General features: G+C 46.2%; 3 protein-coding genes and 1 non-coding gene across 17 annotated transcripts; all 4 read right to left on the bottom strand.

Annotated features, from left to right (window-relative positions):
* Nucleotides 1–242: 242 nt before the first annotated feature.
* Nucleotides 243–4,829, bottom strand: slc25a3a (solute carrier family 25 member 3a). Of its 4 annotated transcripts, none has more exons than XM_029160466.3 (8): nt 4,670–4,829; nt 4,058–4,229; nt 3,396–3,520; nt 1,937–2,116; nt 1,651–1,832; nt 1,293–1,465; nt 1,077–1,187; nt 243–665 (listed from the first exon to the last, which is right to left on the bottom strand). In XM_029160466.3, exons 1-8 carry the CDS (start codon nt 4,757–4,759, stop codon nt 505–507), a joined length of 1,194 nt encoding a protein of 397 aa, XP_029016299.1. In that variant the 5' UTR covers nt 4,760–4,829; the 3' UTR covers nt 243–504. The 4 variants fall into 4 exon arrangements, with proteins under 4 accessions (XP_029016299.1, XP_029016298.1, XP_055367378.1 ...); XM_029160465.3 differs by lacking the exon at nt 3,396–3,520 and adding an exon at nt 2,416–2,540; XM_055511403.1 differs by having other exon boundaries at nt 4,058–4,224; nt 4,670–4,778.
* LOC114863311 (small nucleolar RNA SNORA53) lies at nt 850–1,050 on the bottom strand. Its single transcript, XR_003787151.1, has one exon. It is a non-coding gene; the product is annotated as a small nucleolar RNA SNORA53 (small nucleolar RNA).
* Nucleotides 4,830–6,224: 1,395 nt separating the features above from the next.
* On the bottom strand, nt 6,225–14,511 carry tmpoa (thymopoietin a). Of its 11 annotated transcripts, none has more exons than XM_029160444.3 (10): nt 14,153–14,511; nt 11,673–11,790; nt 11,059–11,208; nt 10,413–10,561; nt 9,439–9,525; nt 8,514–8,597; nt 7,564–7,737; nt 7,348–7,479; nt 7,109–7,209; nt 6,225–6,981 (listed from the first exon to the last, which is right to left on the bottom strand). In XM_029160444.3, the coding sequence occupies exons 1-10, from the start codon at nt 14,366–14,368 to the stop codon at nt 6,639–6,641; spliced, it is 1,554 nt and encodes a 517-aa protein (XP_029016277.1). In that variant the 5' UTR covers nt 14,369–14,511; the 3' UTR covers nt 6,225–6,638. The 11 variants fall into 11 exon arrangements, with proteins under 11 accessions (XP_029016277.1, XP_055367368.1, XP_029016279.1 ...); XM_055511393.1 differs by lacking the exon at nt 14,153–14,511 and adding an exon at nt 13,826–13,912; XM_029160446.3 differs by lacking the exon at nt 7,564–7,737.
* Nucleotides 14,512–14,898: 387 nt separating this feature from the next.
* strap (serine/threonine kinase receptor associated protein) lies at nt 14,899–18,298 on the bottom strand. Its single transcript, XM_029160497.3, has 9 exons — nt 17,916–18,298; nt 17,664–17,799; nt 16,813–16,894; nt 16,667–16,739; nt 16,443–16,542; nt 16,227–16,364; nt 16,000–16,136; nt 15,766–15,915; nt 14,899–15,533 (listed from the first exon to the last, which is right to left on the bottom strand). Exons 1-9 carry the CDS (start codon nt 18,025–18,027, stop codon nt 15,472–15,474), a joined length of 990 nt encoding a protein of 329 aa, XP_029016330.1. The 5' UTR covers nt 18,028–18,298; the 3' UTR covers nt 14,899–15,471.
* Nucleotides 18,299–18,352: the final 54 nt, after the last annotated feature.

Here is an 18,352-nt window from a genome sequence, read left to right as displayed (position 1 = left end):
ATCAGTTGACCAGAACCTTATTCAGGACATTCTATTACCTACACAACCCAGAGTCAAGCAGCATAGTCTAGTTTAAAAGCTGCTACCCTAGACATGCTTTAGAGGCATAATGCTGGAGGACAATTACTACAAAATACTTTTACTACATTAATCTGAATACTTTTCTATATACAAGTACCACTGATACAATTATGTCAAAGAGGGTCTGTTATATGGAAATAAAAAGCCATTGAAGCAACAGATGATTGAGGAATTTCATTTTATTAGAATTTCCAGACTCTCTAAAGACAGGAACTGATAAAACCAGACAGACTTGGACTGAGGACCGTTTCAGTCGTACTACCAGCAGACCTGAATGACGGCTCCATGTCCCCTTGTTCATTTCTTTTAAATATACATGAGTAGGAGCAGCTCTGTGCAGCACAAGCTGAAAACTTACATACAGAAAACGGCTTTGTGTGCTGCCTGCGGAAGTTGTGTGGTGGGTGGGGCGTGTAGAGGGGGTTACTCTGTGAGGCCAAGCTTCTTCTTCAGGGACTCTGGCATCTCAGGGGGAGGGGGGCGAGGAAGGCGGAAGTAGACTTTGACAGAGTCGTAGATGAACCACTGCAGGGCAGTGAGTGTTCCAATCATTATGATACGGGCAATCAGACCCTTCCACACACCTGGACAGGAAGTACAGAGTCAGAAACGTCCTAACTGGACACATTGTTCACAGACTCAGGAGGAACCATTTAGTTGATGCTGACACTGCAGTCTACATTAAAGCAATTTAAAACATATTTGTTTGTAGCCAGTATCAAAGTGTCAGAGGCATAACAGAATAAATGATAAAAACTGTAACATGCATGTGTCCGTCCTCAAGCCTAGCAGCACTGGGAGCCCCTTGTCAATACATGACACGAATGCCAGTGATACACGTGGGCTGGGGGACAGGTAGACTGTTCTCACACGCCAATGACTCAAGCACCTCCAACTGTACAGCCAGAAAGCTGCTGAGGAACTCTGCTCACAGCAGAGTCCTCCAGAGGTGGATCTAAGGAGCGTGTTGAAAGGAACTCAAAACGACTTCTCACCTTTAGGTCCAAGTCTCTTGAGGACCTGGAGAGCGGTACTGCCTTTCTCCTTGTTCAGCACGGACACCACTGAGTCAGCAGGGTGGGACACAATGGCACAGAACACTCCAGCTGCACACAGAAAGCATCAAATGAGACAAAATGGACACAAAAGTAGTCATAATATGAAATGGGGGTGTCATGTGTTATCAAATCCACCAATATAAAGCGACTCACCAATGTAACCTGCCACGAAGGTAACAACCAGTTGCTCGGGTTTGCTGCATTCGCTGCGGGGCTTAGGAACAACATACTTGTATAGCATCTCCACAGTGCGCTCGAAGCAGGCGAACTTCATCATTGTGTAGGGAATCTGTCTCATCCACAGGGGCACCACTCCCTTATAGAACCTGCAGTCAGAGAGTTCCAGTATATCAAAACGGGTCCAGACTGGCAATACTGGGAACCTAGTCTGTTAATACATGTGGGACCTCTGGCTGCACAGCAAGGAGTCCTTCAGAATGGAACCCCAATAGCAGAATACACTTATTCAATTTAGCCCTTAAATAGTGCCAATTCAAAAGGCAACACTTACGCCCAGAGCCCTTCCTCTGCATACATCTTGGGGACACCCTGTCTGAGGGTGTTGGCATAGCCTGGCTGGGTCTGGATACGAACTTTGACAGCCTCCATGGGAGCCAGAGCAATGTCCGCAAAGAACTCTGCACTGGCTGAGGCAGCCAGGTATAGTGATGTCCTCCACATGTAGGAGTTTTCCTTTTAGGCCAGAGCACAGTTTAAGCTGACACATGGGCTCTACACTACTGCGGAAACAACATTTTATTTTAATGGCTCATCAGAGTGTGAACATGTATACTGACCTCTCCCAGGAGGTCGCTGTAGAAGATCTTGAACACTTCATAAAAGCCAAACTTGCAAAGTCCCTGCATGGAGTAGCCAATGAAAGTGGGAGCCCAGCCTTTTGCTAGGCCTCTGACACCATCTTCTCTTATTGTGACTGAAAACCCATTTCCAATACTTTTGTATTTATCAGGGTTCACCTAAGAAGGAGAAACACTTTATTAAGAATCTACAAATGTAATCAAATGTGTTAAAAATCTTTAGATAAGCTAAATTTTGCCTGCAAGTTCTTGCATGTTGGAGTGACCCAACTACTTGAATTTAGGTTCAATACCCAATTTAAAACAAACTCACTGAACTACAGAATATTTTGCAAACATAAGTGACTGAGGATTATTTCCTAATGAGTGGGTGCAAGATTTTACCCTGCTGACCACACAGACAGGTCATTAGCACTGTGAGGAGCTGCTGCCATGAGGTTTGACTACTATATACAAACCTGAAGACGACACTTGACAAGGTCGAGGGGCACCACTGCTGTGTGTGTGATTCCGCAGCTCAGGATACCCCCAAACCCACACAGGGCATAGTACTTTGAGGAGCCAAACTCGCAGCTCACAGACTCTGTGGTAGAAGGGTGGGGACACATACATGCAACATGCAGGGTCACATGCAACATTGGACAAAAAACAAAACAAAAACAAGAGCCATTAATGGGAGTCGTCGCTACACACGTTATCTAGTTAAAGCCACTTGTCTATTTACAAAACTGTCTATGTAGCGGACAAAACTCTCATGGATGGCTCTTTCCTTCTAAAATTCATTAGAATCAAACACCATGTTAATATAATTACTCATTCCTTTTTTCATGCACACCACCGATTTTCACTGCTATGCAAGGAGACATTGATTTTTACTTTTCCAACAGACAAGGGATAGACCGTCAGGACTTTAAAGCAGTATGGTTGAAAGATCCTTAAAAAAAAAAATCACCAATTAAAAAAAGTTTATTTTGTAGAGACTGTTCTACTGTTATCTAAAATCGGAGTCATGCTGGACAAACGTCCTTCTAAACAAGGACGCTGTAACTGGTCTATGATAGTATACTTGAACACCTGATGCCTTAGATAGTCAGACTTCACTGCCACCAGGTGTGTAGGTCTAGAATCATAAGAGCCTGTAGCAGCAACGGTGGATAGTGTAGTTGTACCCCTTTAAATCTGTTGGCATTCAAACTATGCGTTATGTACCTCACAACGCACCTCATACAAAAAAATTGCTGGTTTGGAATCATGCAGCACGTTATGAACACACCCAAAAAAAAAAAAAAAAAAAAAAAAAAATCACAGGAATCAATGACCAGGCAGAAATAAACACTGGACACGAATCATCCGTGCAACTAGGTGCATTTAAATGAAGGTTAAGACACAGGGTGGACAAGGGGGCTTTAATAAAAAGGGCACTGTGCCAAGGACAGACCTGCATTCTGCATTTGACCAGATCAAGGGGAACTACAGCTGTGTGTGTGGTTCCACAACTCAGAATCCCACCAAAGCCACAGAGGACGAAATACTTCTGAGAGCCGAACGCACAACTGTCTCCCTCTAGAGAAACACAAGTGAGAGCTTAGAAAGGTCACAGTTTGAGTCTACATAGCTAAAGGACGACAAACGTGTGTAACTCTAGTCTTCATGCCAGTTAACTTGCTGGAAGTGATTCTGCCTTTGGACATAAAAGTCCTTCAAAAAAGGACATCACTTTTACATTGAGCTAATTTATAATGCTGCATGAATGATAGAAACTGCCACAAGCGTTTACACTATCTACTAAAATGTCAATATCAGTGACGTAGAATCCAGCATTGCGACATGTCAAGGTACAGTTCGCTACTTTGAGAGCAACTGAGCACTTTGTCCTTCCTTGTCCTCCACAGGCGCCTGCAACGGCCTAACAGCTAACTGCCTCATGCATTACTTAAAAGGGCCTAAATGACTGATAAATACAAAACACGCGCAGAAAGACGTTTTAATGGAGCGGATACGAACTCATCCCGACATTAGATTCAACCAGATCCCATAAAACCACCCTAACCTGAACCCCACCCGCGGAGCTAGCGCGACGCTAGCCTGTAGCCGGCTTACCGTCTGCAGCAGCAGCTGCCGCCAGTCTGCGGGTCGTCTGTCCATGGACGCTCTGCGCCGGTTCCTTCGCTTCGTGGAGAGAGAACAGGGGAGCACTGAACGGGTTCGCCCGGGCTAACTGCGTCAAAGACGTCGGGTACATGGCGGCGTAGTGTCTTCTGGCGGAGCTGCGCTGGAGAGAGCAACAATTAGCAGCGTTAGCTCAGAAGTAGCGACTGCATTAACTGGAAACACACACACACTGAACCGAAGGATCCCATGTCACGTGCTGCTTGCCTTAGCCTCACGTTGAATGACTTACTATATAAAAATCAATGTTACAATGCACAGATAATTACGTAAAGAAACCCCAATACAACTTCATTGACGCAATTAGCACATTAGATTGAAAGATAAATCTGCCAGTCTGGCATTGCCAAAGCGCTATGCTAATGTACGGGCAAAGCTAACGTGACCGCTCCAAGGTGGAAGGTTCCCTCTTAAAATGACAGTATATGGGTTGGATTGAGGAAAAAACAGTGGCTTCCGCGTATAAACAAACACATAAATACGACCCACCGAATTAGGTGCCGAATTATATTTGAACTATTCAAACTGAATAGTTACACTTACTCTGTGACTTGAAATGGCGGCTCCCCTCTTCCACTGCCGGCTGTTCGGAGAGACCGAATGACCTCGCGGGACATCGATTTGTCCTTTCATGACGTAACAGAGAAGGCGTGGGCGGCTCCATGTAGGCCATTTTCCTATGAAGAGACGCCACGCCAGCTGCCAATCAAGGCAGCTGGCCTATTATAGAACAAGGCGGTGCTTAGAAGGACGTCCTTAAAACTATAGACTGTGGCCCGTTCCACTATATTAGATGTGAAATACATGTTTGATTAATTTCTCTTGTACATTCAATTTAGTTCAATTGGTTTCGTTTTTTTAATTTTAAGAATTAATAATTACAAGCAAACCTCACTTTTTTATTTTTTATTAATTAATTCATTTATCATCCATCCATCCATCCATTTTCCAAGCCGCTTATTCCCTAATGCGGGGTCACGGGGGATGCTGGAGCCTAACCCAGCTGGCTATGGGCGATTGATTTATTTATCAATCAGTATATAATTTTTAACTTAATCAAGTCCTAATCGCTTTCTAACGGAAGTACCGGGGTAGCCCATGGGGCTATCTGCCTCCACTAGTGTCTGGTTCCATATGTGTAAGTAATAGTCTATGGTAAACAATGTTTAAGCCAAACATTCTAATGCCCTTTTCCCCTAATGACTTTATGCCATGAAATATTTTAGAAACTGTCTTTATGCACAGAACCTGTAAGGAATTTCATCGCCAGAGCTGGAATATGATCAGACTCGGACAAAATTGGAACTGTCATTAACTTTGATTACATTCAACTGATACAGAGGGGTAAAGAAGAAGGGTTGTTATCTACTTTATCAGGACATGGGCATGTTCTAAACACAGGAACCACATGCAACAATAAGTTCTTGGCGTGACAAAAAAAGTGTAACCCTTAATACCACTGTTATTGGTCCATGCCAGTATTGGTGAAATAGATAATTGGAAGCATTCATGTTTTTAAGACATCAGTTAGTTTCTCCACTGAGCTTGTTAACGCTACCTTCAACACAAAACTTACAACAACTCTAGACGACTGAGGACATTAAAAGGTCTTATCCATCTCAAGTCAATTAAATCACACAAACTACCAAATACAGCCCAGCAGAACCACTGATAGGGTCAGGTATAATGTAACCTGCATATAAACAGAAATGTTGAAATCATACCTGCGTATTACCATCTAAAATAGGAAGTCCAGCCCTGCTGGTTTTTCTGTTGTTGCCCTATGCATGAATGATAACCTGGATCAGGTGTGCTTAGTAAATAAAAGCTAGAAGTGGCCAAAGATGCAGGTGAAGTGGGGGCAGGTTCAGACAGAATCAAGTATACTCCAGCCAATAATCGACGGAGAGCTGGGGTGGGTTTGCAAGTGCCCCAAAGAAGCAGACAATCTGGATAAATAGCTATAAATATAGTGGTAAGGCTTGTGAGCAAAATTTGAAAAAAACAACACCAAAACGAGGGAGGTCATGCTGACAAATGGCTCCCAGCTGAACAGTAATGACATTTTGATTTCCATGTTAACAGAACAGACATGCTGTAACAAGATAATACTTTATTGAGAGAATATTCAGTTTTAACAGTGAACACATTTTACGGAATACACTGTAACACTCATCATATTCTAAAAGCTTAAGAAAATATTGGCTTTAAGGCTTTAAGAAAGATCAAACAACAACTCTCCTTAACAAAGACGGTTAAAGAAAAAGCTTAATATGTCTGAGCAAAGGTAAGGCATAGTGTGAAACAAAGAAATGTACAACACAAACATACAAGTCCACGTTTGTTCCTCACACTGACAGATGCTTTGAGGCTGATCGACCAGAACATCTTTGACATATGGCAATAACATCAACATTACTTAACATTGCTGTCAACAAACAAACTGACTCTGTGTGGGGGTATAAGAAAAACGTGCAGATCTTTCTTTCTGCGTGGGTGTTTGAGGTGCTGTCTACCCTCTGCTGGACACTTCTGACTCTCCAAATGGAGCATTAGTGTTTGTCTCCATGGCCTGATAAACCAGAAACAAGAAGGTAGCCACAATAGCCAGCAGAAGGAGCTTGACCCACAGAGACCAGCTGTGGCGTACCGCTTTGGTCTGACCTGCAGGAGGCGCTGCTGTGGAGGAGGAGGGCAGGCTAGTGTCTCTGCTGAGTTTGTCTGAGTAGAAGGACGAGCTGCCAGTGGCCTTAGTGCTTGTCTGTGGTGACAGGAAGCTGGTTTCCTTCATCCACAAGTCACTGGACTTCACTGGGCGACCAGCCGCTCCTCTGATGGGTCGGCGACAGGTGACACTACAGGGCACAAAGCAAGAATTTCACCACAGGGTTACTGCTGTACCACAGGCCTCAGGGCCTGAAGGCCATCCTGAGATGTCCCATGAGAATAAGGCAAAAGAAGAAGAATAAATTGGGTACAGACCTGAGTCCTGTTGGACTGTTGATGTTGTTAGGGAACAGCTCTTTCAGAACATCCAGTTCATCCACCTTTGTACTTTGGTCACCTGCTGCAATCTTCTCCACCTACAGACAAAACTATGGTGAGACTACCGATAACTACAAGCCTCCTTTACCTCCTACAGTCAGTGTGGACCCTCCCACCCAATGACTTCATTCAACCAAAGCTGTGTTTACTAAACAGCAACACCTGGAACATTCTACCTGTCCTGCTAACATATCCTCAGACAGGGATGTACAGCTGGGCATCTTCACTGCGCTGCACTTGGACACCAGGCCACTGACCTTCTGCTGCTGCCTCCCAAGCAGCCACACATCTGCAGGACCACATTCCTCCTGCTCACAAACACCAGATGAGATTGTGTTGAACTGAGAACTACTCAGCTGTGACTGCAGAAAGGAGAAAAACTAGAGCTGTACCCCTCCTTCAGAGACGCTGCTGGGCTCAGTGGCAGACTGGTCTGAAATGATCCAGTGAGACCTCTGACTCTTAATGGGCGAGATGTTACACGTGGGGCTAAAGGTAAATGGGTCAATGGTGACAGGCCGAACCAGAGGGGATGAAGGCTTGGAAGCCCAATGTGAGCTCCGGTCCTCCGGCAGACACAAAGCACACACTATTATTAGACACAGTCATTAACCAGAACACACACTCAAGTACAGGCACCTGTTACATACGTATAAACAGTTCAGCACAACAATCACCACACCAGGAACCAGAAAACGTGGCTTATCACAATGTGCACGCAGCTGCAAAGTGTCACATGAGCCAGAATCCAAATGGTTATAATTTTCCTTTCTCTTTATTGCCTGGGATTTAGTGTGATTAGTATCTGATGCCTCGTTTTAGGACTGCACTGCAGTGAGTCAGCGTGTCCTGACCAACCAATTAGATGCATGAGGAGAAGGAAGCTGGACACTGAATGAAAAGAGCCGGATGTGACACTGAAGCTGGTGCTGAGGGACGTAAAGCTACCCACCCACCACTCTGGGCCTAAACATCCACCTGCTTCTTTATTCCTGACCCAGTGAACAGACTAAGGCACCAGAACTGCTTGTGTTGAAGGCAGACAGTGAGAAAACCGAACAGCGTTGTGTCCTTTGTTCAGTGATTGTCTGTGTCAAACATGCCATGTTCAGCAGAGACGGGTCACGGGTAAAGCCAACGTCATAACAGGCTTCTCTTTGACAGCATGGTGGAAATGAGCCAAGATGAGATGTTTTAACAGACTCACAGGTTGTTGTTTGCTAAAGAAAACCAGGCATGATAAAGAAAACAAACATCTGAACTGTTTCTGGACCCACCATTAGTTTAAACTGTACTCACACTATGCCCCTGTGATAGTAGACAGAACACCAAGCAGATCTACCTCAGCAGGACTCAGCTGATCAGCTATGTTAGACACTGACTGCTCCTGATCTGCCAACATAGGCCTCAGAACCTTGGTTAGTATCTGCAGGGACAGAAGGAAAGGCAGGAGCATGGAAGTGAGGAACATGATCACTGGAAGAATTCATGAATAATCAAGCAGCTGGAGGGTTCAAGCATCTTTTGGTTGGTACTCTGTGATCTTGACTGCAGACATCAGATAGTAATGACCACGCTCCCACCACCAACAGACTCCGTGCCACCAGTTTCACATGATGTGAGAGACAATCTGCCAGTTATGGTCCAGTCCAGTGGTTCTCAACTGGTCTGGATTCGGGACCCACCGTCACCCCTTAATGACAAGTCGGGACCCAAATCGAGGAAACCTCTGAAATGCATTTAATCTTAAGGCTGACATAACAATCAGAAGATTTCAGCAACACTTTTCTGAGTTTAATATTTTTAATAGACTCAATTGGTGTTGTCACATAAAATACATTGACTGAAATGATGTAGTTGGGATTACCGTACTCACTGAATCTGTGACAACCAACACTGCAATATAGAAAAAATCAGTTTCTTAAGATACAGTTTTTAGGGAGTCATATTTGTCCAAGTTCAATTAGCATATGTGGGTCTTCATTTACGGTCAAGCGTCAAATTAGCACTGCAGGGCACAATCATCAGCTACTGTTGATAGACTAAACATCTTTTAAAAAAAAAAAAAAAAAAAAAAAAAAAAAAAAAAAAAAAGGCCAGCAACTCACTGAAAATGGGTTTGCGACCCACTTTTGGGTCCTGACCCACCAGTTGAGAATCACTGGTGTAGATGGTCAAAATGCTTGGATCTAAAATCGCATGTGAGCAGATGTGATAATATGTTTAGAGAAAAGAGGTGTCAACGTGAGACAGAATGGATTATTTACCGTCCTATCAGAGAACCTCCTGGAACCACGCCTCACCTTCAGGACAGGTTCTTCCTCATCATCTTCTCCAGCTATAAACTGTTCTCTCTACACACGACACAAAACACCAGCAGACGTGACGTCACCATCCTTTAACAACCAGGTATCTACCACCTTTAGAAGGCGCTGCCCACCATTTATCCTAAGGCTGAGACAGTCTAAAACAGCTAATAATCAAAACAGACACCTCAACCGGTCTGGACACAGATCAACAAGTTCACTCTGAACAGTAAGAGGAGCTTTTGAGTCACACTGAGCCTATAACTAAACCTTCAGTCAGGACAAGCCTGCTTTGATGAGGTTTATACTTACCGATGCCAGAATAAACACAGATGTCAAATATCAGAGACCATGAAGGAGCCATTAGAGCTGGACTATGATGCGTGTGAGCATCTAGCGGTTTGTGAAGGCTGAACAAGGCAGCTGAGCACCAACCCCGGTGCGACTTCCTCTTTCAGCTAGTTGCCAGTAGCAGCGGTGAACACACTGCTTCACCACATGGTTGATTCCAGAGGCAAACATTTGGTCAGAAGAGGATAAACAACATTTGAACTGAAACCCTTGTCCAGCAGAGGGCGCTGCTTGGACTGCGCCTGTACAGGTTATATACTACAGTGATCTGCTTGTGTCTCAGAGCTAATAACAGTCCAGACCTGTTCAATTATTTGGAAGGTTTAAGCCTGTGATTCTATGGCACCGCCTTGCATGAGCTGGGTCCTCAGGAAGACGGAGACTATCACATGGTCATTAACCCTGACTTTATGGTTTCTGTTCCTCTGTGGGGACTTGCCGCATATTAAAGATAGTCAGAATACCACCGTACTGTAGTTTCCCTTAGATAATCGCCTTGCTCACCACTGAGCATCAAACCTGGACTCAGACTGCACAGTTCAACCACATGCCAGAGGTTCACTCGGTGCCAAGCTGCTTCCCACCGTGTGCTGCTGGCTGCTGCGGGTGCGTCCAGTGACGGGCGTCTTTCCTCGGCTCCTCGCTGGTCTCTCCACCACAGGAGCTGCTGCTTCAGGCTCTGCCACAGGCTGCGGTTTTGGTTCTGGTTCTGGTTCTGGTTCCAGAACCACCTCTGACAAAACATGGGACACATTTGGATAAAGACGTGAATATATTTACTCTGCTGCTGCACTTTGTGTGATCTACAAAAAGCACTGTATTTATAATATTCATAAAGTGCAATAATCACCAACTACATCTACCTATTTATTTCATCCTGCATCTCACTATCTCCACCCACACTCATAATTTTAGGTTTCCTTTTTTGTTCATTCCTAGATGTAATTTTCCCACTATGGGACTAAAAGGTTTTCCTATTCTCATCTTCACTAAGTTCTGCAGACACCATGGAGTCCTTTAGGCTTGAGCACCCAGATGTTTCTGGCCATCCAACATTTTCTGTCACTGTTCTCCTCCAACAGACTGGATAGAGGGCAGCAGTCCCTTAAAGCTGACATGTTAAGGTCACCATCACTAGCTAGTGATAAAACAACAGGACAGGTCATTCGATACATTCAGCTTCTACTGACACGATGGAGCCCGTGTCTGAGCTGCAGGTCCCTTGCTTACCGTCCTCTTTGTCACTGTACAGGTCTGCCTCGGCGCTGCTGTTGTGATTGACCTGCACCTCAGCGGAGACAAGCTGTGGCTGCGGAGGCTGTGCTGGAGCATGGTGCAGCAGATCCTGCAGCTTTCTCTCGTACAGCTTACGGGTGGTTGCTGGAAGAAGGAGCAGAAGGCAGAACCTCAGTCAAACACACTGACCAGCTCACCCCCACGCTAGAACATCACAGGACTGTTATTGGGTTTAGTGTGTCAGGTCCTAAGCCCTAAGACAACTTGTGTTGTGAACTGAACTGAATTGAAAAACTTCTCACCTTATTAAACACCTTATTACCCTGAGCAGAACCAAGTGACATGTCTGTAATGAAGCTGCTGAGAAATGCTGAACTCTGGTTCTAGGTTTGATGTTTAGCAACGCACAGATAGAAGATAATCTGTATTGGAGGGATGCTGTTGATGAGCAGGAGCAGATCCCTCATGGTCTACAAACACTGGACCTGGTTAAGCCTCAGCTGTTCAGGTTCCCTGACTGGCTTCTAAACGGGACGCGACCAGAGTCGACAGACTAGATGTGAGGGATGGAGCACCATCTGGGCATCGCGTGAGCTCACAGCACTCACCCACAACCGGACCCACATCCACCCCGTGCCTGAGAAGCTCGGCCCTCAGGCCTTCGTCCGTCAGCACGCTCACGTCCAGCTCGTCTGGTGGAAGCTTGTCCGTCTTCCTGCTGGTTTTCTGTGGGAGCGTGACAGAGCAGCTGTGTAAGGACAGAGACAGAGGAAATACAGGGACAGTGTCCACAGATAATGTCTGTTCTGAATATAGGCTCCAGCTGTTGTTCTACCTGAAGGTTCAGCTCATTGTTAAACTGTCACATTGACCAGAAGGACTAATTGTACTATTGACACCATTTGTTGAAAGTTCATGAACATCTAAATCTATAAACACAAATGTTTGAGACTTGACCTATGATGACAAGTAGAGAATGAATAGTAAACAACATGATGGCGTGTGTGAGCTGTAAAATGAAAGCCAGCCTGCACAGAGCTTTGCCCAGCAGGAAATGAGCTGCATGAGCTGAATGTTTGCCCAAATCACTCAACCAGCTTCTCAGCTACCACAGCACAACATCACATTTGGAGGTTTCCTTCAAACAGATGCTCCAGTTCTGTGTTTGAGTCAGCAAACATACCTAAACTATAAACCTCCCAATTAAAGACAGAGCATTCATACATGCTGCCTGTTCTTTTCACAGCAAGAGACCAAGTATTCATACACACAGCTAAATTTCTCACACCAACATACAACATGTTGCCTGTTCATTTCATAGTGGTTCTCCTCCAGCTCCTGACAGCCACACTCAAACGAAGGTAAAGCTGACGTCCGTACTGTCACAGTTCAGCGTGAGAACATTCAGTGACCTGAGACCTAAACTCAGCAGCCAAACAAAGTGGGTCACTTGATAATGAATTCTACAACACAAGGAAAGGCTGCCATGCCTTCATCCATATGGACGGACAGGAGACCAGTAAGTCACACCAACAAACCTCTGCTCTGAGGATGTGGAACCATGATCATCATCACGTTGGGTCCATCCCAGTGTTAACACCACACATCATCAGTCTCTACTGTCATGATCGCTGCTACCAGGGTCCAGGCTGCCCTCCGCCCACCTAGGAAACCCACACTACCAACCAAGGCTCTGCCTGGTGAAGGATGCCGAGTTTTCCCACAGGCGTGCAGCAAAAGCAACTCCACTTGAGTGAAGCAGAAGGGACGTGAACTCAAAGCTGCCTTCCGGTCAGGGGATGAGGGCCCGGCGAGGGGAGCCAAGCAAATGCCTCCCGTGGAGCACATCTCACAACAAGCCCCCTGCTACTTATTCGAACAGCACCTACAGTCCATCAGGAACACAGCTTTCTCTAGTTTGGAGGTCGTTTTTTTCCCAGCCCCTCTGGCTGAGCACAGACTGTACATTCTAGACTCTTAGAATGTGAGGAATGCAGCTAACGGCCACCGCTGCAGTGGAATGAGGCAGAGCATGGTTCTCTGAGGGAGGTGAATAACAACCTGTGGAACCCAATGCACCTCAGTCACCAGAAGCTGCCCGGAGCTGTCACGCATTACTAGCATGGGCACTTACACTGAGCCTGGTTCTGTGGCGTGGGTTCACTGAGCACATGCAGGCCACAGATTCAGCTATTTCAGAAATGTCCACGAGTCCAGCTCGTACCTACAACCTGTAATCATGGCACAACAGGGTTCTGCACTGACCCTGGCAGCTCCAGGAACCCAACGCTCAAAAAATAAAAACAAAACAAAACAAAAAAACAAAAAACAGAACATGTGTCCTGACTGGAAATGAAGCAAACACTTGTTTCTTGATTTTAGCATCATTCATGTGTCTTTCTGTCTTTGGTGACTCTCATTGGATTGGAAAAATGTAGATACTAATCACAAGCCACACAGTTTAAGTTCCTCAAGAGATTGGAGCAATAGGGTTGACCTGCGACATGATGCTGTTAAGAAGCACGCGACAAAACAGGGACTAGCTGCAGCCAAGACTGAGTGTGTTACAGCTAAGTCTGAGTGGGCTACAGAAGCAGCTCAGTGTGTCACAGCTCAGTACAGCTGTTCTCTAACTGGATCCTGCCACACTCGAATTTTAAACGCCCCCCCCCCGTCCATAAACGCAGCACAAACATGGTTAGTAAGTTGTCGCTGTTGTTTCAGACTAAAACGTCAGCCAGTAAGTCATAATGAAACGTACCGAACCGAGCCAGAACATCACCTCCAGCTTTCAGCTCCCCCGCTGGGCTTTGCTGCAGCTGCATCTCCAACACTCTAAGCCGTAACACTGACTGATACTTAAATATTTTATTACTATTAATCACCTGATATAAATGGGTTTGTGCTGCGTTCAGGCACACGCTGAAAACCCCGTTTTCCACTAGGACTGTGGTAGGATCCCAATAAAGCAGTTAAACAAAATCATACGACGCGTAAATAAGCCTGATGGTGATGGAGCCTCGTTCTGTGTCCACTTTACTGAAAACACAGTCACCAACTCCATCCAACAAACCCTGAATCAACTCACTCTTTTGCCGGAGACCACGGGCGGCGGCGTCTCCTCGTCGCTGGAGAAGGCGTCGGCAGCGTGCTTCTTGTTCTGGGCGCTCAGGTTCTGGATGTACAGCTGCACGTACACGTCCTTGGTCGCGTTGCCGCTCGGAAGCTCCACGTTGTGGGCCAGCAGTTCGCTCTTCAGCTTGTCCTTGGTGAGCACGGACGGGTCGTCCAGGTAGTCCTGCATGTCGGCGAGCTCAGGGATCCGGCGGCCGGGAAGCGTAGCTAGCTAGCGCCGATGAAGGTGGGCCGGCTGAACAGCGCCCCTCCACGGTCCGGACCGGCACAGCACCGGGCAGGGACGGGAAAGAGAGACTTCTCCTCCGAACCAGACCTCCGACGTGCGTCTTCCGCTGGACACGTCGCTCAGGTTAAAGTCAAACACCTGTTTTTGTCCAAATCAGTGACGTCATTCCAACGTGTCACCAGGTGTAAACAGATGCTTGACAAACACATGGAAGCTACAGGTGATGTTGGTTTATTGCCATGTTACCCAGCAGCTTCTCTCCTTACAGGGAATCACCTCACAGCGAAGTTAATGTCACACTAACTGCTCCAAGTGTTTCCATCGCTGCAGAAAGAGACAGAAGCAAGACGGGAGAATGTGTGGAAGAGAAGGAAAGAGAGGCGCTCAGGGTGTGATGGATTGTCTGTATGGACCTGACTATAAGGTATAATGAAGGTGAGAACAGAGGCAACAAAGACACCAAGCACATCTTGATCTTAATGCATTACACAGAGAAAAACAGTAATGCACCAATTTATTTCTTTATCAGATGCAAAGACAAACCAAATTGAACAAACGGACCCATTGCCACAAAACCAATCTCTGTTTAGACACTTAACTTTACGTATCAACTAGTAAAACCGCACAGGACTGTCAAAACAAAACGAAAGCATCGTTAGCACACACTGTGCCACCACCACTTTGTGTAACTGAAAACAAAAGCGTTGGTCCGGCTCATCAAACACTTTGTAAAACCAAACTGATCTTTGCATTATATGCTTTGGAACATTCAGGGGCCAAGGGAAACCAAGAGGACTTCAGCAGCCAGACAGCACTGGGCTGACCGGAGAGAAAGCAGGCAGCGATGAGCCAGACACTCACAGCTCTACTGCTTTATTCCCCAGCCCATACTGTCCATAGGCTGCACAAAACCCACTGTGTCTGTGTGAGAGGTGGTTGGTCTACAGGGCATGAGCCCCGAAGGGTGGAGATGCTGGACACCTCTCCTTGTTGGGGGACAGCAGATCCTTCGTCCGCCTGTCGTTTCAGAGCACGGCCTCTCTTCAAGCTTTGATCTCAGGGGGTGAGGTGTACAGCTGCTCAGAGTTCTCCGACCCCAGGTCCTCTGAGGGGGACACAATACACAAAAGAGAAACTTTATTCCCTTTTTGTCGGCTCCTCAATGCTCAGGCCTATTATGTGACTGCTAACTGGCTAACTAGCTAGCCAGAGATACTATGTCCATCAACATGTTGTCGAGGTACATTAAATGATGACTTTATTCAAAGCTGATCCTGGTTAATTCACAGTTTAGGTAACAATGAGTATGTGATGAGCGCTTGAAGGGAGGGTGTTACCAGGAAGGACACACTTCCACAGGCCGTAGGTTTTCCCAACTGCCGTCTGCCACAGACGCAGGGTTCCGTCTTCAGAGCCGCTGGCATAGAGCTCACCGTCAGGACTGAAGCGAACACAGTGGACTGGGCCAAAGTGGCCCTTATAGGACTCTGCAGACAGAAAGCAAAGCACCCGTCAAACTCTCATGCTCATTAAAAGGGTTCACAGTGAACCAAAGCTGCTGTGCCTCTCACCCAGCTCCTCCTTTGTGCTGTAGTCAAATTTATAGAGCTTGAAGTCCTCGCCACCGGCAACAAAGAAGTCCTTCTCTGGGTGGAGGGAGGCCGAGTTGATGGTAGCTGGGGCTTCCACAGTCTTGATCAGGTCCAAGCTTCATGTGTAAACAACCCTTTATTATATAATTATATAACAGTAACACTAGGTCAGCTTCACACTAGGAGATGGAGAGAGACTTCCAAACCTTAGAGCGTTGTAGAAAGCGATTGTCTTTCCATATGTGATCACTAGAATCTCCCCATCAGCCACATACTCCATGCTGCTCACGCTTTTGTCGAAGGTCAGAGTCTTCACCTCCTCCATGGAGCTCCTGTCCCAAAGCCTGGACACACACACAAGCTTTAATTCACTCAAAGCCTTAAAGTGAACAGACCTGACCCACATGCATGCAGTCACTGACCGGATGGTTTTGTCCTCAGCAGCAGACAGGATCTGTTTGTCATTATTACACCACAGGGCTTTCTTTATTGCTGAAGTGTGACCTGAAATCTCCTGTGGTGCTGAGGTACACGAAAGTGCAACAGTCAAATACAAGCAGGGCTTCTCCTGTCTCTAGTCGTGAGGCTTTTTCAAAATTCCCCCTGACGTAGCAGAACATAAGAATCTTTTGATGCTTTCACTGACCTGCTTCAGGGTTGACAAGGTCGTATAACCGCAGCAGCTTGTCGTTTCCCCCAGTCAGGAGACAGTTGCTGTCCTGAAATCAACAAGTACAAGTCAGGACACAACATACATGCAAGGGTAATGAGAAAAGTCCAGAACACACTTACACGAGTGAAGGTGACAGTCTTGACGATGTGCTTGTGTGCCAGCGTGAGGACCTCGTCTCCACTCACTGCATCCCACACCTTTCTGAAAAGCACGCGTGTTACAGTAGATTAGAGCAGTAATTCCACACATGCAAAAGTTTACAACTCCGGTAAACGTTATGTATGCCGGTCACCAAAGGACTGATTAAACAACGTAGATTATCTGCAGATTTTGAATTTCTGACCAAGAGTAACACTGAATTCTCTAATTTATTATTATTATTTCCTCATCCATCCTACTGACTGGAGGAGCTCCCCCTGCTCCGACTTATTCTGGGTGTGCTGCTGGATACTAACAGCTCCCTTGTGCTTTTCTTATGACTGCCTTAAATGACAGCTCAGTCCAATTAGACGTTTTCCTGCAGTGTGTTAGTTTCCAAACTCATTAGAAATCATGCTCCAGCTTCCGAGTTTGGTCTCCGATCTGACTCTGGACCAGTAGAACGTAGCTCATCCATGAATGCACCAACTAGGTTTGGGACTGAAAATATGATCCAAAGCAGAAGGTACCAGTTGGTGCCAACAGCAAACCTCCATTTTGATTCTTTTCATATATGCAGAACCAAAACTGCACATTTGATTTGATACATGTTTAAAAGCGTGATGGATACTAAGAGCTACAAAGAATACAACTCAGAGTACAGTAAGTAACCAAAGACTGACTTGACTTTAGAAAACAAGCCAACGCGTTTCATCATTGGCCAACGTTGGTGGTGTCACATGTTCAGTTACCAATTCAAGGATCAATAAATGTTATATATCACATTTAATAGCACATGGATTATTACCACCCAGCGTGACCGTTCACTCACGCTGAGAAGTCTGCGGCAGCCGTGGCTGCTTTAGTGGCGTCCGTGTTCAGGGTGGCTCCCCAGACAGCACCTTTGTGACCCAGAAACGTTCCGATCCAGTCCCCTGTGTCTCCCTGGCGCAACATGGGCTTGCCATCTGCCGGAGAGAGCACACGACCGGCATGTTGACACGTTTTAGAAAAGGCATGTTACAACATCTAGCAGTTCAGGGTAGCGCCGTTACACTGAACCTGAAGCATGATCCCGTCTCACCCTTGCAGGCGCTGATGAGGAAGTAGCCATAGGGAGTGATACCGCTGAAGGCCAAGTCAACCACAGGCCGGGTGTGACCCGAGCAGGTGAGCGGAGTCTGTCTCATCGCCATGGTCCAGCAGACGGGCAGCAGACGGAGAAGCGCTAGGGACTGGCTAGCTATCTAGCTAGTTATGCTAGTTAGCTAGCGAGCGGGATAAAGGAAAGAGACAACAAGGCAGCTAATGTGTTAGTTCGTCCCGATGGCCAGCGAATGGATTCTGGGCAAAGTGTGTTTGAGAACTAAACGACGGGTCTACCTCCCAGCAAAGGAACGGCTGTCGTGCTAATAGCTACAACATTGCAACTAACTAGCAACGTGCGACGCGACTTCCCTGCCAGAGAGCTAATATAGCTAGCATGCCATTAGCCGCAGCAGGGGACTACTTCCGGTGTGT

Source organism: Betta splendens, chromosome 9 (genome assembly GCF_900634795.4).
Source record: "Betta splendens chromosome 9, fBetSpl5.4, whole genome shotgun sequence".
Lineage (NCBI taxonomy): Eukaryota > Metazoa > Chordata > Actinopteri > Anabantiformes > Osphronemidae > Betta > Betta splendens.
This window is presented reverse-complemented; position numbering and strand designations above follow the sequence as displayed.